Source organism: Hemiscyllium ocellatum, chromosome 6, assembly GCF_020745735.1.
Source record: "Hemiscyllium ocellatum isolate sHemOce1 chromosome 6, sHemOce1.pat.X.cur, whole genome shotgun sequence".
Taxonomy (NCBI): Eukaryota; Metazoa; Chordata; class Chondrichthyes; order Orectolobiformes; family Hemiscylliidae; genus Hemiscyllium; species Hemiscyllium ocellatum.
The window spans coordinates 47,909,873-47,935,525 of NC_083406.1; the positions used below are offsets into that span (position 1 = coordinate 47,909,873).

General features: G+C 41.4%; 1 protein-coding gene across 1 annotated transcript in view; it reads right to left on the reverse strand.

Annotated features, from left to right (window-relative positions):
• Window positions 1-20,954: 20,954 nt before the first annotated feature.
• The window catches only part of dct (dopachrome tautomerase), a 40,120-nt gene continuing 35,421 nt past the window's right edge, over window positions 20,955-25,653 (reverse strand). The window contains exon 8 of the mRNA XM_060826539.1: window positions 20,955-22,634. Coding sequence (XP_060682522.1) covers window positions 22,462-22,634 — 173 coding nt within the window. The 3' untranslated portion in view covers window positions 20,955-22,461. The remainder of the gene's footprint in view (window positions 22,635-25,653) is intronic.

The following is a 25,653-nucleotide window of genomic DNA, read 5'->3' on the forward strand; positions in this document are numbered from 1 at the left end:
AGGAGGAAGTGCCAGAACTTCTTAAACCAAATACCTGCAAAGGTAAAGTTTATTCGCCAAGGCCAGGAGTAGCTTGTAAAGAGGTTACAATATTAAGAGATACAGAATCCTCTCAAACCATTATGTTGAAAGATGAAGAGATATGTATTCCAGAAGGACTATTACTAGAAAAGGTACTAGTAACAAGAATTCATGATGAGACAGGAAGTGCTAAATTATATAAGGTGAGATTAGAGTGTCTAGTGAAGAGTGGAGAAGTTGTGGTAGAAGTACTGGATAAATTTTCGGCTCCCAGAATACAATTTGTCCTTGCTAACAATATAGCTGGTTCACAGGTAGGTTGCTGCCTACTGTGGTTGAAAAAGCCAGTGGAAATTCAGGCAACTGAAATATTGCAGGACACATATCCTGGGATTTTTCCTGACTGTCTGGTAATGAGGTCACAAAGTCACCAATTGAAACAGGAGAGATCAAAGTGTGCAGATAAGAAAGTTGAAGTGGAATTAACAGAGACCCTGTTTGACCAGATGGTGGAGACAAACCAGGAGCAGGTATATGGCAAAGCAGACAGGTTTAGCTCAGATAAATTAACTGAGTTACAGCATAAAGATGAAAATTTAAAGCAATTGTATCAAAATGCATACACAGAAAATGAATCTAAAAGTTTCCGTGAATGTTATTATCTTAAAAATGTCTTAAGGAGGAAATGGCGATCATCAAATATTCAGACAGATGAGAAATGTGCAAAAGTTCATCAAGTCATTTTGCCAGTGGGCAGAAAGGAGGTGTTGCGGGTGGTGCAGGAGCTATCAATAGGAGGTCATGTAGGGGTGAGAAAGACTCAAGTTTAAATACAAAAACATTTTTACTGGCTTGGACTGCACCAGAATGTAGTTATATTTTGCCAGACACGTCATATATGTCAGGTAATTGGAAAGCCACAGGCAGTAATAAAACCTCTAATATCTATTCTTGCATTTGAGGAACTTTTTACAAGAATCTTAATTGGTTGTGTAGGACCCCTATCTAAAACAAAAAGTGGGAATCAGTATTTGTCAAAAATAATGGATGTGTCTGCTAGATTTTCAGAGGCCATTCCATTACACAACTTCACAGTTAAAAGGATTGTAGAGGAATTACTCAATTTTTTCATGAGATACAGACTACCTGCAGAGATAGGATGAGATCAAAGGTCAAACTTTACATTAAAATTATTCAAGGAAGTTATGGACAGCTTAAAAATAAAATAATTCAAATCTACTGCATACCATCCAGAATCGCAGGGAGCGCTAGGAAGGTGGCATTAGACTTTAAAGACCATGTTGAGAGCTTAACATCAAGACTATCCAGATGATTGGGGTAAGGGAATTCCATTTGTACTTTTCGTGATCAGAAATTCACCAAATATATTGATCAAATTTAATTCATTTGAATTAGTTTTGGGGCATGAAGTGAGAGGACTGCTAAAATTGATTAAGGAGAAATTGATAAGTCAGAATTCAGAAACCATATATTTGGACGATATGTCAAATTATCAGGAATGTTTAAATAGATTGGAAGTTTTGGTTTGACAGCATTTAAAAGTATCACAGCATACAATGAAACAGGAATCAGCCAAGAAATCAAAAATTCGCAATTTTGCCATCAGAGATGAAGTGTTGGTGTTACTTCCAGTGATAGGTGAACCTTTATAAGCCAGGTTTAGTGGACCTTATCAAGTCAAAAGAAAATTGAGTGAGGTGAATGATTTGATAAGGACTCCAGATAGAAAGAAAGCTCACAGGAGTATCATGTAATTTTGCTCAAAAGGTATTTTGACAGAGAAAGAAAGCCAAAGGAGACTGTTATTGGTTACAATACAGAGGAGAAAACCAAGTTCAGAGGATCCTGAGTTGGGCATTACTCAAATTAAATTGGACATTGAGGAAGTTGTCAAAAATTGGAATAAATGATTAAGTTGCCTTCCAGAGGAAAATGAAAATGACCTGCAAGAGTTATTACAATTACATGGGGAGATATGTGGAAATAAGCTAGGAAGCACTGTTATGCATAATATAGATATAGGAAATGCTGTTCCAATTAAGCAACATCTTCATAGGCATAACACTCAAACTTTGACACAGGTTCAAGAGAGATTGAACGCATGCCTCCAAGCTGACTTAATGAAGGTGAGTTACAGTGACAAGAGCGCACTGACAGTAATGGTGCCAAAACCAACAGGTACCCAACGGTTATATGTGGACTATCGCAAAGTCAATGTGGTTACAAAGACTGATGCTTATCTGATTCTGTGGTTGGAAGACTGTGTTGAAAAGGTGGGACAAGCAACTTATATTTATAAGTTGGGCTTGCTTGGAGGATACTGGCAGGTACCTTTGTCCGAAAGAGCAAAGACAATTTCAGCTTTTGTAACACCAGATCAACTGTATCTGTTTAAAGTCACGCCATTTGTTATGAAAAACATACCAGCCACATTTCAGAGACTAACCAATAGGTCATTTCTGGATTACCCAATTTGAGAAGGTGATCAAACAGGTGGATGATTTGGTGTATATGGGTTTCAGTAAGGCATTTGGTAAGTATTCCCATAGCAGGCGATTGCACAAAGTATGGACACATGGGATTGAGGGTGATTTAGCGGTTTGGATCAGAAATTGGCGAGCTGAAAGAAGACAAAGGGTGATGGCTGATGGGAAATGTTCTTCCTGGAGTTCTGTTACTACTGGTGTACCACAAGGATCTGTTTTGGGGCTATTGCTGTTTGTCATTTTTATAAACAACCTGGATGAAGGCACAGAAGGATGGGTTAGTAAATTTAAGATGACACTAAGGTCGGGAGAGTTGTGGATAGTGCAGAAGGATGTTGGAGGTTACAAAGGGACATAGATAAGCTGCAGAGCTGGGCTTAGAAGTGGCAAATGGAGTTGAATGCAGAAAAGCGTGAGGTGATTCACTTTGGAAGGAGTAACAGAAATGCAGAGTACTGGGCTAATGGTAATATTCTTGGTAGTGTAGCTGAGCAGGGAGATCTCGACGTTTGTGTCCGTATATCCCTGAAAGTTGCCATCCAGGTTGATAGGGTTGTTTATAAGGCATATGGTATGTTAGCTATTAATGGGGGATTGAGTTTCGGAACTGTGCTGCTGCTGTACAAAACTTTGGTGAGGCAGCAATTGGAGTTTTGCATACAATTCTGGTCACTGTATTATAGGAAGGATGTGGAAGCTTGCAAAGTGTTCAGAAGAGATTTACTGGGATGTTGGCTGGTATGGAGGGAAAGTCTTATGAGGAAAAGCTGATGCATTTGAGGCTGTTTTCATTGAAAAGAAGAAGGTTGAGAGGTGACTTAATTGAGACATATAAGATCATCAGAGGATTAGATGGGGTTGAAAGTGAAAGCCTTTTTCCGAGCATGGTAATGGTTAGCAAGAGGGTGCATTGCTTTAAATTGAGGGCTGAAAGATATAGGACAGATGTCAGAGGTAATTTCCTTACTCAGAGAGTAGTAGGGGTGTGGAATTTAGATTAGATTAGATTACTTACAGTGTGGAAACAGGCCCTTCGGCCCAACAAGTCCACACCGACCCGCCGAAGCGCAACCCACCCATACCCCTACATATACCCCTTACCTAACACTATGGGCAATTTAGCATGGCCAATTCACCTGACCCGCACATCTTTTTTGGACTGTGGGAGGAAACCGGAGCACCCGGAGGAAACCCACGCAGACACGGGGAGAACGTGCAAACTCCACACAGTCAGTCGCCTGAGGTGGGAATTGAACCCAGGTCCCTGGCGCTGTGAGGCAGCAGTGCTAACCACTGTGCCACCGTGCCGCCATAAATGTCCTGCCTGCAACAGTTGTAGACTTGCCATCTTTAAACGCACTTAAAAGGTCATTGGATAGACATCTGGGCGAAAATGGAATAGTGTAGGTTAGATGGGCTTTAGATCGGTTTCACAGGTCGGCGCAACTTCAAGAGCTGAAGGGCCTGCACTGCGCTGTAATGTCCTACGTTCTATGTCACATATATAGAGTAGACCTGGTGATTTTTAGTCACACATGGAAGGAACATTTGCAGCATTTATCAGACTTGTTTGATCGACTTTGGAAGGCAGACTTGGTGATAAAACTGGCTAAGAGTGAATTTGCCTAAGCCCAAGTCACCTTCCTGGGCCATGTTACTGGACACGGACAAATGCCTCCACTGAATGCAAAAACAAAGGTAATTGAGTTCCCCATACCATTGACAAAAAGAGCAGTATTCCTAGGATTGAACGGATTTAATCAGAAGTTTGTATCAAATTTTAGCAGTATGGCTGCTCCACTCAGTGAATTGCTAAAAGAAATGTAAGAAGTTTCAGTGAGGGGTGGACTGCCAGAAGGCATTTGACAACCTGAAAGCTGTGTTAACCACTGTCCTGGTATCAGCCACACCAAATTCACACCAAAGCCATTCAAGGTGGTTATCGATGCAAGTGATGTGGGTGTCGAAGCTGTGCTCTTACAAGAAAATGATGAGAAGATAGAAAAACTTATCGGGTATTTCTCCAGGGAACTGAACATTCATTAGCAGAAATATTTGACAATTGAGAAGGAAACTTTGAGCTTGGTGTTGGCGTTACAATATTTCAATGTTTATGTTACACGTAACATATCTTAGACAATCATATACACTGACCATAACCCATTGAAGTTTGTGGAGAAATTTCAGGACTGAAATGCCAGGCTCTTTAGATGGAACTTGTTGTTACAGCCATTCAATTTGAACATTTGCATATGACAGGATGAAAGAACGTGATTGCTGACACATTGTCGAGACTTGGATGAGAAATGGAGTCATTCAGTGGCAGGAATAAAACAGACTGAAACAAAATGTAGTCGTGCAAGTTTACATGATTATTGTCAGTGTGATGTATATGTGTGTTGTAGAGTACTAACAATGTAGGATTAAAGGGTTTTAAAATGAAGCCATGTTTGAATATTGATGGTTCATTTTTTTAAAGGGAGGGAGATGTGATGATGATGATGATGATGATGATGATGATGATGATGATGATGATGATGATGATGCTGCTCCTTTAACAAGGTTACGCTCTCCTTGGCTTTTTTCTCAGAGAGGTCGTAAAAGCAGTGATTCCAAAAAGTCTGGCTTTCAATGGGTTTTAGGGCCAATTTGATTACAGTAACAGAGACTGCCTCAGTGAAAAGGTTTTCATGTTTTTTAAAAAAAAACACTTGTACACAATGAAAGAGGAGTTCTCCCAGCTCAGGTTTTCTCTGGCTTGATTTTGTTTTTGGCAGTCTGGCTATTCACTGAAAGCAGTCAGACAGAGTTTGAGACTGCTGCTCCATGGAAGAGGGTGTTCCATATTGACATCTCCCTCTCTCTCTCACACACACACTCTCTGTCTCTCCGTCTCTCCTGTACGACTCTCTGTTTGATTTTACCTTTTGCACTAAGGAGTGTTTATGGGAACTGCAAGTATTTGGAACAGTATCAGAAAGTTGGGATAATCTGTTGGATTTTCGGATAGGTTAAGTTACTCACTATTCGGTTCTCTTTTGTTGGTGTTTCATTCAGTAATCTTGTAAAAAAAATTCTGTTTTGTTTAACACTAAGTGGTTTGACCAGCTGCATCCCTCCAGGAATATTTGTGTTACACCTGCATAAAACAACTAGCTAAGTTAGGGTCTGGGCTACTTTCTTGCAATGTTTTGAGGGATTCTGGCCTGGTTCATAACAATAAGGATGAAATAATTATCTTCCCAACTGTGAAAACAGACAAAATATTAGTTTAGTGCCTCTGCCATTTCTGAGTTTCTCATTAGTATCTGCCACTGTCATCCTCCAAACATTATTCCCTTCGCTTTTGGTATCAATGCTTATGATTTCTGTTAGTTGTCTTTCATTGTTCATTTAGTTCTTTTGATTGTGATTTTCAACCCTTTGCTGACATTTAAAGTTCTTCCAAACCTCCAGAATGCCACTACCTTTTGCAGCATGATATGCCCTAGGTTTTGCCTTTATAGAATTTATAGAATCCCTACAGAGTGGAAACAGGCCCTTCAGCCCAACAAGTCCACACCGACCCTCCGATGAGTAGCCCACCCAGACCCATTCCTCTACTAATCTATGTTTACCCCAAGCTAATACACCTAATCTATACATCCCTGAACACTATGGGCAATTGAGCGTGGCCAGTCCACCTGACCTGAACACCTTTGGACAGTGAGAGGAAACCAGAGCACCCAGAGGAAACCCATGCAGACATGGGGAGAATGTGCAAACTCTACACAGACAGTAGCCTGAGGCAGGAATCAAACACAGGTCCCTGGTACTGTGAGGCAGCAGTGCTAACTACTGAACCACCGTGTACTCCTATGTTATCCTTGACTTCCTTATTAAGCCATGACTGATTTTTCACTGTTTTACAATTGCTCTTCCTCTCAGGAATATAATCTAATTGAGAAGTATTTAGTATCTCTCTAAGCATTTGCTATTGTTCTTCAACTGTCCTGCCCTTTAAAATATTTGCCCCGTCCACTTGGAGCAACTGTTCCTCAGGGCTGTATAATTATCTTTGTCAAATATTAAAACGTTTGCATGCAATGCTGCCTTCATTCTTTCAATCTGAATGTGAAACTCTAATGTGTTGTGGTCATTCCTTCCAAGAGGATCCTTAACTACAAGATGACTTATCAATCTTTCCTCATTTCATTCCGCGCTGAAAATGTGTTGCTGGTTAAAGCACAGCAGGTTAGGCAGCATCCAAGGAACAGGAAATTCGGCGTTTTGGGCCAGAGCCCTTCATCAGGAATGAGGAGAATGTGCCAGGCAGGCACATTCTCCTCATTCCTGATGAAGGGCTCTGGCCCGAAACGTCGAATTTCTTGTTCCTTGGATGCTGCCTAACCTGCTGTGCTTTAACCAGCAGCACATTTTCAGCTCTGATCTCCAGCATCTGCAGACCTCACTTTTTACTCATTTCATTCAGCAGCAGGAAGTGCAGGAGTGACAACCAGGGGCTGACATGAAGGTGAATCACTGATTTAAAAACTTCCTTGAGCATCAGGTCCCTCCAGTTTTGTTTCAGCAGCAGAAAGAGCAGGAACATCGACCAAGCTGCAAATTACCTCATGAATAGGTGAAGCACAACGCTGAACAGGAGTGGACATGGGACTGCTGAGTCAGTGAAGTAATATATTTGGGTGGTTGTGTTAGTTGTAGTGTAGTGTCTCCCACCCATCGTCCTCCTCTAACCAAAAAAAAAGTTCATAACGCCAGATTAGGAAGGTAATTAATTTTTTTTATTCTTTAATTTTCTACAGTCTCTTTGGGAATTTAGAACATTGGGAATGGCGGTTACGGCAGTTGAATGTTCCTCCTGCAGAATGTGGGAGGTAAGGATCACCACTAGTGTCCCTGCTGACTTCCTTTGTGGGAAGTGCACCCAACTCCAGCTCCTCGAAAACTGCTTTAGGGAACTGGAGCTGAAGCTGGATGAACTTTGGATCATTTGGGAGGCAGAAGGGGTTATTGAGAGGAGTTATAGGGAGATAGTCACACTCCAGGTGCAAGAAAAATGCAGATGGGTTACTGTCAGAGGACAGAAAGGGAACCGGCAGGCAGTGGCCATTCCCCTCAATAGCAAGTATGCCGTGTTGGATTCTGCTGGGGGGGACAACTTACGGGCTAAGCCATAGGGTACAGGTCTCTGGCACAGAGTCTGTCCCTGTTGCTCAGAAGGGAAGGGGGAAGAGGAGCAGAGCATTCGCTATTGGGGACTCCATAGTTAGAGGGAACAGAGAGAAGGTTCTGTGGGAACAAGAGAGACTCACGGTTGGTGTGTTGCCTGCTCCCAGGTGCCAGGGGTCATGATCTCTTGGATCATGTTTTCGAAATCCTTGACAGAGAGGTGGAGCAGCCCCAAGTCGTGGTCCACATAGGCACTAACAGCATAGGTAGGAAAAGGGATGGGGATTTAAGGGAGAAATTCAGGGAGCTAGGGTGGAAGTTTATTGCTAGAACAAACAGTTGTGACTGCTGGTTTGTTGCCTGTGCTAGCAAGGTGAGGAATAGGGAGAGAGAGTAGTTGAACACATGACTACAGGGGTGCTGCAGGAGGGAGGGTCATGGATACCTGTATAATTGGGGCTCATCCTGGAGTACGTGAGACCTCTATAAACAGGATGGTCTACACCTGAACCAGAGGAGTACCAATATCCTGGGGTGGGGATATTTGCTAATGCTCTTCTGGAGGGTTACAACTAATTCAACAGGGGGATAGGAACCTAAATTGTAGTTCCACTGTCAAGGAGGTTGAGAGCAGTGAGGTCAGAAATGAGATTTCATGGTCGCAAGAGTGCACTGACAAGCAGGAAGATGGTTTGAAGTGTGTCTATTTCAACGCCAGGAGCATCCAGAATAAGGTAGGTGAACTTGTAGCATGGGTTGGTACCTGGGACTTCGATGTTGTGGCCACTTTAGAGACATGGATGGAGCAGGGACAGGAATGGTTATTGCAGGTTCGGGATTTAAATGTTTCAGTGAGAACAGAGAATATGTTAAAAGAGGGGGAGGTGTGGCATTGTTAGTCAAGGACAGTATCACAGCAGCAGAAACAATGTTTGAGGACTCTATTGAGATAATATGGGCTGAGGTAAGAAACAAGAAAGGAGAGGTCACCCTGTTGGGAGTTTTCTATAATGCTCTAAATAGTTCCAGAGGTGTAAAGGAAAGGATAGCAAAGATAATTCAAGATGGGAGCAAGAGTAACAGGGTAGTTGTTATGGGTGACTTTAACTTTCAAATTATTGACTAGAAATCCGATAGTCTGAGTACTTTAGATAGGTCAGTTTTTGTCCAATGTGTGCAGGATGGTTTCCTGACACAGTATGTATACAAGCCAACAAAGGGCAAAGCTACATTGGATTTGGTACTGGGTAATGAATCCAGCCAGGTGTTAGATTTGGAGGTAGGTAAGCACTTTGGTGAGAGTGACCACAATTTGGTTATGTTTACTTTAGTGATGGAAAGGGATCGGTATAAATCACAGGGCAAGAGTTATTGCTGGGGAAAAGGCAATTATGATGCAATTAGGCAAGATAGAGGATGCATTGGATGGGGAAGGAAACTGCAAGAGGCGGACAAAATGAAATGTGGAGATTATTCAAGGAATAGCTACTTTGTGTCCTTGATAAGTATGCACCAGTCAGGCAGGGAGGAAGTGGTCAAGCGAGAGAGCTGTGGTTTACTAGAAAAGTTGAAGCTCTTGTTAAGAGGAAGACATAGGCATATGTTAGAATGAGACGTGAAGGCTCAGTTCGGGCATTTGAGAGTTACAAGTTAGCCAGGAAAGACCAAAAGAGAGAGCTAAGAAGAGCCAGGAGGAGACATGAGAAGTCATCGGCAGATAGGATCAAGAAAACCTCTAAACTTTCTATAGGTGTATCAGGAATAAAAGAATAACACCTCTAATCCAGAATCTGGTTTCCAGCACCTGCAGTCATTGTTTTTACCTAAAGATTAGGACCAATCAAGGATAACAGTGGGAAATTGTGCGTGGAGTCCGTGGAGATGGGGAAGCACTAAATGAATATTTTTCATCAGTATTCACACTGGAAAAAGACAATGTTGTTGAGGAGAATATGGAGATCCAGGCTACTAGACTAGTTGGGATTGAGTTTCACAAGGAGGAGGTGTTAACAATTCTGGAAAGTGTGAAAGTAGATAAGTCCTCTGGGCTGGATGGGATTTATCCTGGATTTTTATGGGAAACCAGGGAGGAAATTGTATAGCCTTTGGCTTTGATCTTTACGTCGTCGTCTACAGGAATAGTTCCAGAAGACAGGAGGATAGCAAGTGTTGTTCCTTTGTTCACCACACTGTATCATCTACAAGATGTCCTGCAGCAATTTGCCAAGTCTGTTTCAACATCACTGCTATAACTGTGCCCTCTACCACCCAAAGGGAGAAAGGCAGCAGATGCATGGGAGTGCCACCGTCTAAGTTCCTTTCCAAGTCTAAAACACCACCCAGCCTTGGAACTATATTGTTGTTCCCTCACTTTCACTAGGTCGAACTGCTTTAACATTGTTTCTAACACCACTCTAGATGCCCCATCACCAGATAGGCTGCAGTAGTTCAAGAAGGCAGTTGACCATTCCATGGGTAATTAGGAATGGATCTTTGATGGTCTTCTCAGAAATAAATATCTGCCAAGAAAAAGACAAGGGATGGGCAGTAAATTGTCAACATCTTTCAAATTCTATGGCTGAGTTAAAAAAAAATGCATGACCTGCTTGGTTGCATGCAATGACCAGATGATGTGCTGAGCATGTTCACACACCAACTGCGCATTCAGTGATTGTGTGTCAGAACAGTTCAATACTGGAATGCAAAATTGTTTGTATGCAATCAATCGCACCTGTACAGTGGGATAGTTGCATACATTGCCTATTCTCTGTTTAGTGAGTACACAGTAAAGTCCTGTTTCCTGGCACAGACTTTCTGCCATCTCTTTGATGAGGCAGCAAATGGAAAACTGAAGATGCTCGATATGTTGTCTGCTTCAGATCAGTGCTCAATTGCAGCACACTCGTGTGTTGTTCTGTAGTTTGTAGAGATACCATATATGTTTGAATACCTTTATTGTAAAGCACAGGCAATGAAAATGCCTGACTGAGATGTACTAATGAGAAGTCCTTACAGCAATCACTCACTGAATAAATGCTCCTGCCCTCTCACACTTAGAACACCACCCACTCTATAAACACTTGCTGTTTCAGGATTATGAAGGTCATCATTTTTGACCAATGATGTTGTTTCTGCATAATATATATCTCATCAGCGCCTCCAGAGCTTGATCCATAAATTATGCTTAATTCAAGTGTAGTTTCAAGTCCACCATGACAGATTCCACAACTGCGTCAATGGGCTGCTTGACATCTATATGGTTAAGTGGCTCATTAGCTGCTTAAGAAGTGCTAAAAACATCTGTCCCTGCTGCTATTTTTTGACCGTTAGTCACAGCTTCTTTACGGCTTTCACAACATTACAATTGCACAGGTTTTCAGTCATTGCCGACAAAATGTTGAATAAGGAAACGTCTCATCTTCCTAATGAAAAGTACAATTTAAGCCTATCTGTTTTAATTTTTGCCTACTTCCACTTGTACGTTTTAACTTGGCATTTTAACTCGGCACGTTCTGATCTAATGTGCTGCTCTGCTGTCTCTCTGGATTGTACAGTGTACTAAATGCTGAAGTAAAAAGTCAGCATTTGCTAGTCTTAGTGACCAGCAGGATTTCAGTCTGGATCAGAGTAGCTGACTATTACATACAAAAACTGATCCACTATTGAACGTAATTAGGTGTGTTGAATTGTTGGGTGTTAGCACAGTGAGTTACAAAAGTGTATCTGGTTGTATTTTTATAAGAAAGGTGCTAACATACAATATGGTTACAGCCAAAGGAATTCAGAACCTCTATTACAGCCATGTCTTATTCCCACCGATCTTGAGGAGATTAAAAGCTTTATTCCTGACAAAGGGCTTTTGCCCGAAACATCGATTTTGCTGCCTGAACTGCTGTGCTCTTCCAGCACCACTAATCCAGAATCTGGTTTCCAGCATCTCCAGTCATTGTTTTTACCTCAAGATTAAAAGCAAGCCTGTCCACACCACTCACTTTGTTTATGCTTATCACTGGCAGCAACCTGTATCAGGCAAATGACATTGATCATTTGCCATTATCAAGTGATTGCAAAGACCCAATGTAAAATATGTTAAGCAGATTGGCTACTTCATGTAATTCAATAAATATTTTCATGATTCATTAAATTGTGTCTAGGTCTAACTAATTCATTTCCTGAGAAATTGACTGCTCCTGAGCACAATCTTTAATGTTCTCTCCAATGCCAACACTGCAGGTTCATTTCAGTTTGCTGCACAGGCATTCATCTTAAAGGGAACGCTGCTTATGTTCCCCATTGGCACATTGGCTATAGCTGCATGACCATGCACTAACAGAATGTGCCATCTACCTTTCTCATGCCTCAGGTTGCAGGGGCAGCATTCTCAACTTTCGCTTTGCCAGTCGTTAACACTGGGAATGTCTGACAGACCTGGGTTTTACACATTGGGAGGTTTTCCATCCCCAAACTACTGACAAAATCAAAATTAACTAAGCCTTCCTCAAGTGAGCTGACCCACAGACATTTACTACATCAGGGGGTCTTGACTGGTTCAGAGAAAGACTATGCCCCACCTTTAGAGAGCAAGTCCCATCTCTGATGGGCCAACCACCCCATGGCTCAACACTTTAACTCCCCCTCCCACTCCACCGAGGACATGCAGATCGTTGGACTCCTCAATCGCCAGACCATAACAACATGACGGTTGGAGGAAGAGCGCCTCACCTTCCGCCTAGGAACCCTCCAACCACAAGGGATGAACTCAGACTTCTCCAGTTTCCTCATTTCCTCTCCCCCCACCTTGTCTCAGTCAAATCCCTTGAACTCAGCACCGCCTTCCTAACCTGCAATCTTCTTCCTGACCTCTCCGCCCCCACCCCACTCCGGCCTATCACCCTCACCTTTACCTCCTTCCACCTATCGCATCTCCAACACCCCTCCCCCAAGTCCCTCCTCCCTACCTTTTATAATAGCCTGCTGGACACACTTTCCTCATTCCTGAAGAAGGACTTATGCCCGAAACGTCGAATCTCCTGTTCCTTGGATGCTGCCTGACCTGCTGCGCTTTTCCAGCAACACATTTTCAGCTCTGATCTCCAGCATCTGCAGATGTCACTTTCTCCTACTCAGTGCATTCTCCAACCAGAAAATGTGTTACAGTCTAAGAATACCTTTTCCTAGCCTCCTTCCCAATTTGGAATGAGCAGCAAGAATTGTTCGGTCACAGATCCTGCTGTCCATAGACACGTCTGTTCTAATACAGGCATCCAATAGCTTCCATGTATACAATATCTGTGCAGTTTCCTGACGTAGGATTCACAGTTTCACAGCCCTTTCAAAATCATCAATTCTCCATTCCTGTAAGGCTTAGCAAATAGACCCTAGTAGACATTAACATGCAGATCCTGGGGCACTGTCATTATGCATTTTGTAATGATTGATGATTAGATTTTGGTGTGCTGTCAAACCACAATGAGCAGGATTGCCTTGCTGCTGTAGATTTCTTTCACTCTCCTAAGCTGTGAAATACTCAATATTCCTTCAGCTCATCTGCCAATGAAGACATTTCGAACTACTTTTTGTCTGACATTTGCCAGAAAAGAGCTTCCGACAGCATCACAGACTACCACACCAAGATGCTAATCCCACTTGTAACTGTGAATTGACCATCTACAAAGGAGACCTACAATTGTATACAAAAACAGAAGGTGCTGGAAAAGCTCAACAGATCTGGCAACACCTGTGAAGAGAAATCAGAGTTAACGTTTTGGGGCCGGTGGCCCTTCCTCAGAACTTGTGCAATTGTTTGAACTATTGGCACTCCAAACGGCATTACTGCCCGAAATAAAACCCACTTTCCTGGGGAGGGGCAATTGAAAAACAAGCAGGAGAGACACCTTTCTACTGGAAAGGCAAGACAGATAGTAACCTCTGTGTTCTCTGAATAGCATCCTGAATACACTTGCCCAAGCTCCCCAGTGGGATAAGCGAAAGATTCCGAACTTAGCTGCAGCTGAACCATAGTCAATATGCTGCATTTATCCCTCAACCCTTCACCTTGATGAAGTTGTGATAGGAAAGTTCTATTCCAATTTCATGAAGTCGTCATTATCATCCCAAAAGAAAAGCTTAACCTTCCCAGAGGACTTTAATCCCAAGGTTGTCTGGGACTCTAGGAAAAGGCCAAGGTTATACGTCTGCTGAGAATGTATACTCAGTACGGGACATTATAACAAAGCCTACTTCCAGCCAGAAGGAAAAATACAAAACCTGTGGAGAGAGCCTAGGTCTCTGAAATTATGTTGCCAATCAAGTCAAAGATCAGACATTGAGTTATGTGGAAAACAAATTCTGCTGGAAAGATGGTCAACTTGTTCAATAGAAATTAACACACATCTAGCACCAAGATGTGATAAGATCTAACAGTGCACAAGGAAGGAGATCACACTCTCCACACTAAAGCTGCCTTACCAGAGAGAGAGGATTTCCAAAGCCAGCTTATGACCAGTCTGGGAACTCTTCTCACATACACTCAATTCCAGGATAATGAGACCCCAATAAAGTCAGCTGATTCCTGTGGCTAGACCATTGTGTTCAGACACCATCATCACCAGGACTGTTTGATGAAACCTCCTGGAAAAAGAGTAAGTAGCATTCATGACCTAGCAGAAGAAACAAGTCGCAAGTTAGGAAGGCAGTTTTGCAAAGCTCGAGACCAGCCCCCAAAGACAAATTTTGAATATAAAGGACATGGGATTTGAAGAAAAAATGCAAGAGATCCAACACGTCAAAGTTGTCTATGAAGCTACGGGGCCACTAATACACCAAGATGAAATGGAAAAAATCCTCTTCACTTACTGGGATGGTATCTGTACTCTTAAGATTGACCATACCATCAGTTAATGCTGGAAACAACATTTTGAGCAGCTCCTCAATCATTAACCCACTGTGACAGTTGATCCTTTCCATGCTATCGCCCCCACAAGGTGCCAGAATCCACGCTCCCTGGGTGAGCTATAATAAACAAATGGATGAATAACAACAAAACCTGCAGCTCTGATGATATTCCAGCTGAAAGCATCAATGCTTTTGCTTACTCTATGTACTCATCCTGGAAAGTTGTGGGGGCAAACACTCACCTCTGGCTTTCAGAATGAGACAATTGTAACTATCTTAATGAAGAGAGAAATTATGGAAACCACTGAGGTATTTTCCTCTTGTCCAAAGTAGGAAAAATGCTGAGACATAGTGTCCTGAATGACCTACTTCCCATGACTGAAGAAATCCTGCCAGAGACAGAGTGCAGCTTTCGACCTTCCAAAGAAACTTCAGACATGGTCTTTGTTACCATGGAAATCCAAGAGAAAAGTTGAGAACAACACCAGGAATTCTTAATGCTATTCATAGATCTAATTAAAGGACTTGATTTAGCAGATCACAAGTCTGTTCACCAGAGATTTAAATGTCCAAGAATCAAACCTGTAACAGCTTCATGACAATAGAACTGGAGTGGGATATCTGAAAAGGGTGTCTTTAAAAGTCAGACCAGCACCGAACAAAGCTGCATGCGTAAGCAAAACAAAATCCTTTTAAATGAATGCAGGAGAATGATTGACAAGTCTGCCCATCACACTTTACAATAAAATGACCTAGAACAAGAAAGTAGCATCAGTCCAGTGTTTCTAAAATAACTCATTTAAATGAGCGAGAAATACAATAGCCATTTCAGTAAATGAGGCATTACAGGCCAGCTGGGCATGCTATTCTTTCAATTCTGATAAATGGCCTTGAATTGAGGTAATTTGCTCCAATAAAATGTAGTCATCCTTTCCTGGAAAACTGACTTACATGGGGCTTCACATGGAAGATTACAGGAGAAAGCAAAAGAAAGAATGAACAGTTTTCTTGGCAGATGTGAATCATTGTTTAAATAAAAGCTGCAAAATATTGGTTATTGCATTTTTAAATGCCGATTCCATTAGATAGAATAGCTTGTCAATATTATGAAGTACCTTCATCCATATCAAGAGAGCATAAATAATTGGGTGTATTAGTCGTTCAGTAGAATTGTGGGCAAGAGATCTCAGAAAGAGAAAGCCCACTTGATCATCAGGAGAAGAACCTCCCACAACATGAGCTGGACCCTTTGTCTTATTGAATGACCAATGTTAGTAACAGAGTTGAGCTGGATATTAGTGAAGCATTTACTTGCAAGAAGCGAAGTAACATCACAGAGCTTCCTGATGCTCGTTATCAGTGACAAGTTGAATTGTTGGGAGGAGTAAAGTAATAGGTGGGCTTTATAATTTTGATTTTGCCTTTACCCTCTTTTTATTGTTTTCTTTTCTCTTCAATTCCCAACCCATTAATTCTGTTACCATTTGCTGCACCCCTTTTAATTTTTCAGTAATGATTTTAAACTATGCCAATATGAAATCTCTAATCATAGGTACAATTAAACAAACCTCACAAAACAAAATTTTTTTGCATGCATCAGTGCGTTCTCTTGTAATTTGTGTGTCAGAATTATAAGTATAGTGATTAATGAAAGACTTAAGCACCTACATCTAATTGGTGACTGAACAAAGATATGATGGCAAGCCTGCCGTGAGACATATTTCATTTTACCCACTTCTCATTTCTTATTCCAAGGAGAATAAAGTAATCTTGTCATATTGTCGAATGAAATCAGGAGGAAATATCTCTGCTGATGGAAGCCATACTCGGCTCATAAAAAGGTGGTTTTGGTAGTTGGAGGTCAGTCATTTCAGCTACAGGACAACTTTGCAGGAGTTCCTCAGAATAGTATCATTGGCCCAACCATCTTCAGCTGGTTTATTAATGACCTTTCCTCCATCACAAGGTCAGAGATGACTGCACAATGTTCAGCTCCATTCACAACTCCTCAATTACTGAACCAGTTACTGAAACAGTCCGTGTTGAAATGCAGCAAGACCTGGACATTATCTGGGGTTTGGCTGACAAGTAGCAATTAACACTCACACCACACAAATGACCTTCTCCAATAAGAAACAATCTAACCAATGCCTTTTGACATTAATTGCTGTTATCGTCATTGGATCCCCCATTATCATCCCGGGGTAACCACTAACAAGAAACTCAACTGGATTAATCATATATACAGTGACTACAAAGTTTGGGAGAATATTAGTAGCTCGGGTGCTCGTTGTTGTGGTTCTGTTCGCCGAGCTTGGAATTTGTGTTGCAGACGTTTCATCCCCTGTCTAGGTGACATCCTCAGTGCTTGGGAGCCTCCTGTGAAGCGCTTCTGTGATCTTTTCTCCGGCATTTATAGTGGTTTGAATCTGCTGCTTCCGGTTGTCAGTTCTAGCTGTCCGTTGCAGTGGTCGATATATTCAATCAATAAGCACATCGATCTGGACCCAATATACCGACCACTGCAGCAGACAGCTGGAACTGACAACCGGAAGCGGCAGATTCAAACCACTACAAATGTCGTAGGAAAGATCACAGAAGTGCTTCACAGGAGGCTCCCAAGCACTGAGGATGTCACCTAGACAGGGGACGAAACGTCTGCAACACAAATTCCCAGCTCGGCGAACAAAACCACAACACAGTGACTACAAGACCAGGTCAAGGCACAAGTCAAGAGTGTGATGGAATATTCTCAGCTTTCCTGGATGAGTGTAGCTCCAATAGCATTCAAGTAGCTTGACACAATCCAGGATAATGCAACTTGACAGATTGGCATCATATTCACAAATATCCACTCCCATCCCTACCATCTACTAAATGCACTGCAGAAATTCACCATAGCTCATCAGCCAGTATCTCCAGACCAATGCGCACTAAATAGAAAGACCAAGGTACCAGATACATGGGAACACGCTCATTTCTAAGTTCCCTTCCAAGCCACTCACCACCCTGACTTGGAAATAGATCACCATTACTCCAGTGTTACTGGATCAAAAATTCTGGAAATCCTTCCCACACAACTTTGTGAGTTTACTTACTCAGTCAGTCTCTTAATCACTCAATCACTAATTCAGTCAATTCCTTCCCCTTTCCCTGCCACTCACTCACCCATACCCAGTTTCCCCAGTCACTCATCCACTGCTCTTGCCGTTGACCTACCTGAATTTTCATTTGGTTAATTCTTAACCCCACAGATTTTTCGCCACCACTTCTCTCCCTGCCTCCTCCCAAGACCCAACTATCATGCATGTGCTCCCTAACCCAGTAGATTCTGTAAAACTCCCAGTTCCCTATCCCTCAGGCTCTTCAATTTGGCTCCAGACCTCAGACTATATTTGTCCAATGAGGTTGCATGACTTGCTGCTCACAGAATTTCTTCTCTCCCATCCTTGTTGCCCACTTTGAGAGAGTTGACCTTTGTTTGGAGGAGCAGCACCTTGCAAACTCATGCAGTCGCACATAGCTATATCTTTTAAATAGCTCAGGGGTCACAATGGACCCCTCAACAAGCCAAATTGTGACCCATGGTAGACAAAGATAATCTGTTCCCAACAGTTAATCACAGAAGGACCTGCAGACTCGATCTAAGGCTTGGTCAAAAGAGACATGTGAGAAATCATGCATTCACTCACAAAATGCTGTTGTCAATGAGTGATGCAAGTGGACACAATGAAAGACTTCAAAAGGGCATTTAATGAATACTTAAGGCAATGAATTTGCAACTTATCAGAATATAACAGGGGCAGTGTGACTGATGGAAACCTACAAACAGGACTGCCCAGTCAAACACGTTGTTTTCCTACAGAACTCATCTCTTCCTACTTTAACTCAATTTCTTCTTCCCTTCTCCAGTCCTTTCCCACTTATATCTGTGTGTCTTTGGATGCTTTACATCAGTTTCAGAATTTCCAGTCTGCAGTATCTAGACCCTCCTCTTCATCCATGGACATGCAATCCCTTTATATGTCTAGCCCCCATTAGGTTGGTCTCAAGGTTCTCCACTTCTTCATGAAGAAAAGGCCTAAACCATTCCATCCTTCACCAATCTCCACCAGCTGGCCGTCCTTAATCAAGCCTACTTGGGCCCCCTTCCGCAACTCGTTCTCTGGTATATCAATGAAATCATCAGTGCTGTTTTCCTCTCTCATCCAGAATTAGAAAAGTTTATCAATTTTGCTTCCAATTTTCACCCAACTCCCATCTTCACCTACTCCATCTTTAAATCCTCCATTCCCTTCCTTGACATTTGTTTCCATTTCTGGGGATGGGCTGGCTGCCAAATTCCACTACAAACCCACCAACTCCCATTGTTACCTTAACTATGCACCCCTGCACCCTGTAAGTACTCTAATCCATTCTCCCAGTTTTTCCAACTCCATCGCAACTGTTCTGATGTTGGCAGTATCTATGGGGGGGGGGTTCTCCAAATTGTCCACCTTCTTCCTCAGCCAGGGATTCCCTGCTATTGGGGATGATAGGACCCTCAATCATGTCCAACCCATCTACTTTACTTCAGCCCTCACCCCTTATCTTCCCTCCCACAACAGCATAGGGTTCCCTGAAACTCAACTACCATCCCATCAGCATTCACATCAAAAGGATCATTAGCCTTCATTTCTGCCACCTCTAGCAAGATGCCACCACTAGACACATAACCCTTTCCCTTCCTTGTCAGCCTTCCACAAGAACCATTCCTCCTGGGACATCATGATCCACTCTTCCTGCAATCCCAATACCTCCTCATACCCTCACAGTGCTTTGCCATGCAATGGTAAAAGTTACAACACATTTATGGGGTAAAAACAATGACTGCAGATGCTGGAAACCAGATTCGGGCTTAGTGGTGCTAGAAGAGCACAGCAGTTCAGGCAGCATCCGAGGAGCAGCGAAATCGACGTTTCGGGCAAAAGCGGCTTTCGCTACTCCTCGGATGCTACCTGAACTGCTGTGCTCTTCCAGCACCACTAATCCAGATTACAACACATTTATGCTTAATTCCTCCCTCCTCATTATCCAAGGTCTCATACACATCTTCCAAGCATAGCAGCAAACTATGTGCACTTCACTCAATGTTGTCTACTGTTTTAATTGCTTGCAATGCCGTCTGCTCTCCATTGTGGAAACAAAATGCGGACTGAGCAACTGCTTTGCAGAACACCCGTGTTTGTCTTCAAAAATAGCCCTGAGCTTCCTGTTGCCTAGCACTTCAACACAGCATGTTCCCTGGCCAACATTTCTGTCTCAGGCTTGCTGCAGTATTCCAGCAAAGTTCAGCTCAAAACTGCTAGAACAGCATCTCATTTTCCAATTGGGACCCAGCAGCCCTTCAGGACTCAATATCAAGTTCAATAATTGCAGGTCTTGAGCAACTTATCCCATGTCTTTACCTCAACCCTCCAAATGCCAGGCCATGTCATCACATGGGCTACTACCACAAACCCATTGTCAGTCACTAATGATCATCATTAGTAGCTCTTGATTCTCCCAGGCTGCTCTTTCCACATTCCTTTTCCTGCCCAAATTTTTTTTGTCTCTCTCTCTGGGCTCCATCGCCATCTAGCATTTCCTCCTCTCTCTGCCCTCACCCCATCTTTCACAAATAAAGCAACCTCTTCCTAGCTACAGTCTGTACTGAAGAATGATCACTGGACTTGCAACGTTAACTTTGATTTTGCTTCACAGATGTTGCCAGATATGTTGATCTTTTCCAGAAATTTCTGTTCTTTTCTGATTTCCAGCATCCGTAGATCTTTGAGTTTCTTTTAAGAATATAATGCCTGCTTGGCAATGGAACCCAACTGCCAAGATTCACCAATCCATTTGGTATGGGGCAAACTTCCCACACCCACTCCTCCAACACAATTGAAGACAAAGAACTAATCTGAGGCTGGCAACACGACAGTACTGACAGCGCCACCAGGACTGCAGGCTACTGCTGGTATTGCATTGGGTCCTATGATTGTTGATAGAATCCTCAGACAAAGAGAAGTAGGGCAACGTGCAAGTGTTTCTAATGAGGTTCCAGCAAAGTGGGGAGTGAGGGGGTTTTGGAACCTACATAAAGGGCAGAGATTAGCTTCCCTTAGGTACCCCTTTCTTATTGCAGCATATCTCAATGAGTGATTAACAATGGAGACCCCATGTCTCATCATTCACCACGTACTCTTTCTGCGTTAAGCCTATGTTGGGTGACACTTAGAAGGCAGCAGGGTTTCCATACCACTTCTTCAGACCTCTGAGGGAAATTAAAATTAACTTTATAATAAATAAGGAAGCAGTGAGACATAAAAATGGAGGAATTTCATTTATTGGCAGTATGTTGAGTTACACTATGGATCATAAAACTGACACATTTCTGAGAAACAACTCTTTATAATCTCACCACAGTATATGGGACAAAGGAACTTGCACATAAGTTGGAGTAATGTGTTGGATTAATGTCTGCTATATGTTTATTTTTAAAGCACCTATTGTTATGAAGGTTATCAAAATTTTTTAAGACTGAGGGTTAAAATATTGTAAAAATTGAGTCATTTAGAAGACTATGGAGTTGGCTGGATTTATCTTTTTTTTTAAAAAAATCACTGAAAAGGACACTTTTGACTTTCCCATCAAGCACTTATTGGGAAAGACAATTGAGCTAAGCAAACAAACAATCAGATTCTTATGGACTCTGGAACTACTTGAACATATGAACAGGGAAGTTACATGTCAGGGATTATGATTGTTAGTTATTTCTGAGTTGTGTTTTGCATATTATTCCAAAAAGGCAGTTGGTATAGCCTGTTAATCGAAAAGCCAACTCAGACATCCTTTCCCAACTTTTTTTTGGGAAAAGCATTTTTGAGTGCCATGTGGGAGAGATGGAAAATCTGTTGTAGTCATTCTCCTGAGAAGCTTCTAGAAGACTTTATTTCAACATCTTCTGAATGAGTTGCTTCTGAAAATAACAGCCACACGGGTCTAGAGACATCTATGCACTTGTGTCTTATTCCCAAACCAAATATCACCTGGAACAGATCACATCTTATTTTCGTCTTTTACAAATGAGCAATTACGCAAAGTTTTTTTAAAATTGGTATTAGCTGAGAAACTTAATTTGTGTAAGGTTACTTGAAAGGCTTAATATTTAATCTTTCAAATTTTAAGATATGTATTAACCAGCTTTGCACCTTTGTTGAATGAGTCTTATAATGATTCAATAATTTTGTTAATATAAAAGAAACTTGGTTGATGAAATTTTCTTTTACATTCTGAAATCAGTGAAGTATATAATTAAACATAATGGTAACCAGGTAACATTAAAATCTATGTTGTGATGTGTGGAACTACAGAAAAACAGTTCATTCCTATAACCTTAGTCATAACATTATTATAAATTGGAAATATAGAAAGTGAATTAGAATTTCATTCTTATTGCAGCTATATTTTGGTTTTGAAAATATTTTGAAAATCAAAGATCTAATCTGCATTTTAAAAAGCTGCCCAGCAAAACCCACAGCAGCAAACCTTGCCCATTACATCCTAAAAAGCTCTAAATCACGTGTCATCATGTTAGACAACAAAAACAGCATATTCTTCCCAACTGACGAATCAGTTATTTTCTCATCATTGATAAAACAGATAGGGCAGATCATGCTAAGAATCAAATACAAATTCATCAGCTTTTACATACATTGGTATCATATGATCTTACATTATAGCACTGCTGACACAAAACAAGCTAGAAATTTTTATATGTTCTCAGTTGTGCCTTTGCACATTGCAAAAGGGATAAAAGATTAATAGTAATAAACTGTTGCATAAACTAAGCTTCTTCAGTGTACATCTTGTTGGAAAATTCTGAACTTAGCAAAGGTTCAAAACCCCTATTCTTTCGTCGTTGTAGAATTAGCATCAGCAGTACAGCAAACAGGACAAGGCCCAGCAAGATTCCACTGATGGTCGCAGCTAGCTTGGTACCCAAGGAAATATTAAATTCTGTAGATTACATGAAACAAGTTAATTTTATGGATTATAAATGAATGAAGTCTTTAGAATGCTGGATTACTCATGTTTAAATATTCCCACAATTTGGAAAATTTCACTGTGAAATTACATTGCAAAGTCTCCCCTTTTTACAAAGCTACAGAGGCTGCTCCTTGTCCGACATGAAGGCATGAGCTCACTGTGGTCACCAAACTGAATCAAGACAGAGGAATAGTGTTCCTTATCTAAAATATAATGGGCAGTCAGGTGCTTTGTCTAGGTGAAAATGGACCTAACACCTCTTTCAGCTTCCCAATTCCATATTGGTTTAGTCTGTCAGGAAACTAATTGAAACCTTGTCCACAAAAAAAGTGTAAAACCACTGGCACCACCTTTCCCTCCAAATTCCCACCAACATTTTCCCCACCTCCTAAATTTCCTCAACTTTAGTCTTTGACTGATGTCCAATCTCTTCCTCATTCTCAAACCTCCAGATCTGTCTCCAAACTACTGACTTCCCTTCCTCCTTCTCCTTCAATATAAAGACATGCTGCACTGCAACTGTAATCCAACTCCTCCCCATGCCCACCACCCAGTCTCTGACATCCAATCACTTTCCCGAAATGCATGTTTGCAACCCAAAGCTTACAATCCTTCCTGCCTCTCTCTCTGGAATTGCAGCAAAAAATATTATGTCTTAATCAAATTTGGAATTAAAAACTAATCTCAGTGATAGAGGCCGTTACCAATTGCTGTAAAAATCTAACACTAATGTCCTATCTGGAAGAAAATCTGCCAAGCTTTCTTGGTTTGGCCTACATATAATTGCAAATCAACAGCAATGTGGTTAACTCTTAACTGCCCTCTGTTATGAAGGTATGGAGGTGTACTGTGGAGGTGGAGGAGAGTTGAGAAGCTAGCAAGGATGGACAAATACAGAGATTCTTGAACAAGGTAACAATGTAACACTTGGTCGAAACAAATAGCAGCAGATGTGTTGCCATGAAACAAAAACAAATTCAAATTTGGCCAGTTTAAATTATGTCGCAAGAAATGAAAATCCAATCAAATTTGAATTTATTTTGATAATATTGAAACCTGTGAAATGATCCAAAGTTTTGAAGTATAAAACCAGACATTTTGAACAGTAAGGGGGAGAACTGCCAAACGCCAATGAGTGAAGACGTTTAGCTAAAGAGCTCTCTGAAAGGCACCTGTCTATGGAGAGTTTGTGCAGCAGAACATCGAGGCTGACCTGGAGAGAATCTAGAGAGGAAAATCTACAAAGGAGAATCGGCAAAGCTGACTGGTTTAGAAACATGATTTGATTTTGTAAATCTTAATCAGGATTTTTAAAATCGGTGTAGAATTATAGAGTGGGAGGTAAAAGATAGGTTGTAAGAGAAAGGAGTTGTAAATAGTTGCTGGTTTTAATATTATCTGTTGGACTTAAAGAATAAAGTTGTTCATTTTTACTTGAAATAGTGACCTTTGGGATAGTGCTTTGCCTCTCGAGTTTTCACAGATTACTGCATAGGGTGAATATCTGCTGTGTGGCTTGTTTAAATTAGCAGAGGGCTTTACCCTGTGTCATAACATTTCTGAAATGGCTAAGCGAGACATTCAGTGCAACAGCAATGAGGGCTGGGCACAAATATTGGCCTTGCTAGTGACACCCACATCCAATCAAAAATAAATTTGAAAAACAGTCAAATCATACACAATCCAAGATTGTTTATCTTGGGAGGAGGGAACATGACTACAGCTGCTTAATGCTGAACACTTACCAGCATAAATACATAAATAATACTACAAATGTGAGAAAACTGATTTAAAGAGAAAATTCTGGAGAAACCCAGAAAGACTGACAGTATCTGTGACAAGAGTTATTGTTTCAAGTCTAAGATGACCCTTCAGTGGAAAGGTTAAACATATATATAGAGATGAAGTTATTTGTACATGTTTTGTTGCATAACCTCTAAATAATGAAAAAAGATCTTACTTTGTAAATAGCATTTTATTTTTTTCATTTACTATTTATGTAAATAAAAAACTTAAAAGCAGGCCACTTCCGCTCAATCTTTTGAAATCCATGTGGGAAACTTCATAAAAATGAAGTCATAGAATCATAGAATAGAATCCCTAGTTCAACCTGGATAAATGCAAAGTAATGCATTTTGGAAGGTCAAACTTGAATGCTCAATATCGGAATAAAGATAGGATTTTTGGCAGTGTGGAAGAACAGCCGGATCTTGGTTTTCAAGTGCATAGATCCCTCAAAGTTGCCACCCAAGTGGATCGGGTTGTTAAGAAAATATGTGGTGTTTTGGTTTTCATTAACAGGGAGATCAAGTTAAAGAACCACGTGGTTTTGCTGGAACTCTACAAAATCCTGGTGAGATCACAGTTGGAATATTGTGTCCAGTTCTGGTCGCCCGATTATAGGAAAGATATGGAGGCTTTGGAGGGGGTGCAAAGAAGGTTTACCATGATGCTGCTTGGACTGGAGTGCTTGTCTTATGCAGGGAGACCGACTAAGCTCGGACTTTTCTCTCTGGAGAGAAAGAGCAAGAGAGGTGACCTGATTGAGGTATACAAGGTGATAAGGGGCATGGATAGAGTTAATAGCCAGAGACTTTTCCCCACTGCAGGATTGACTGGCACGAGGTGTCATAGTTTTAAGGTGTTAGGAGGAAGGTATAGAGGAGATGTCAGAGTTTAGGTTCTTTACACAGAGTTGAGAAAGCATGGAATGCGTTGCCAGCAGCGGTGGTGGAAGCAGAGTCATTAGGGACTTTTAAGCGACTGCTGGATATGCACATGGACAGCAGTGAATTGAGGGGTGCATAGGTTATTTCATTTTAGATTAGGAATAATCCACAGAACAACATTGTGGGTCGAAGGGCCTGTTTTGTGCTGTACTTTTCTAAGTTCTATGTTCTAATCCTGCATTTACCATGGCTAAGCCACCTAACCTGCACATCTTTGGACTATCACTAAGTTTGACAGGAACTTTGACTGACATAATTTA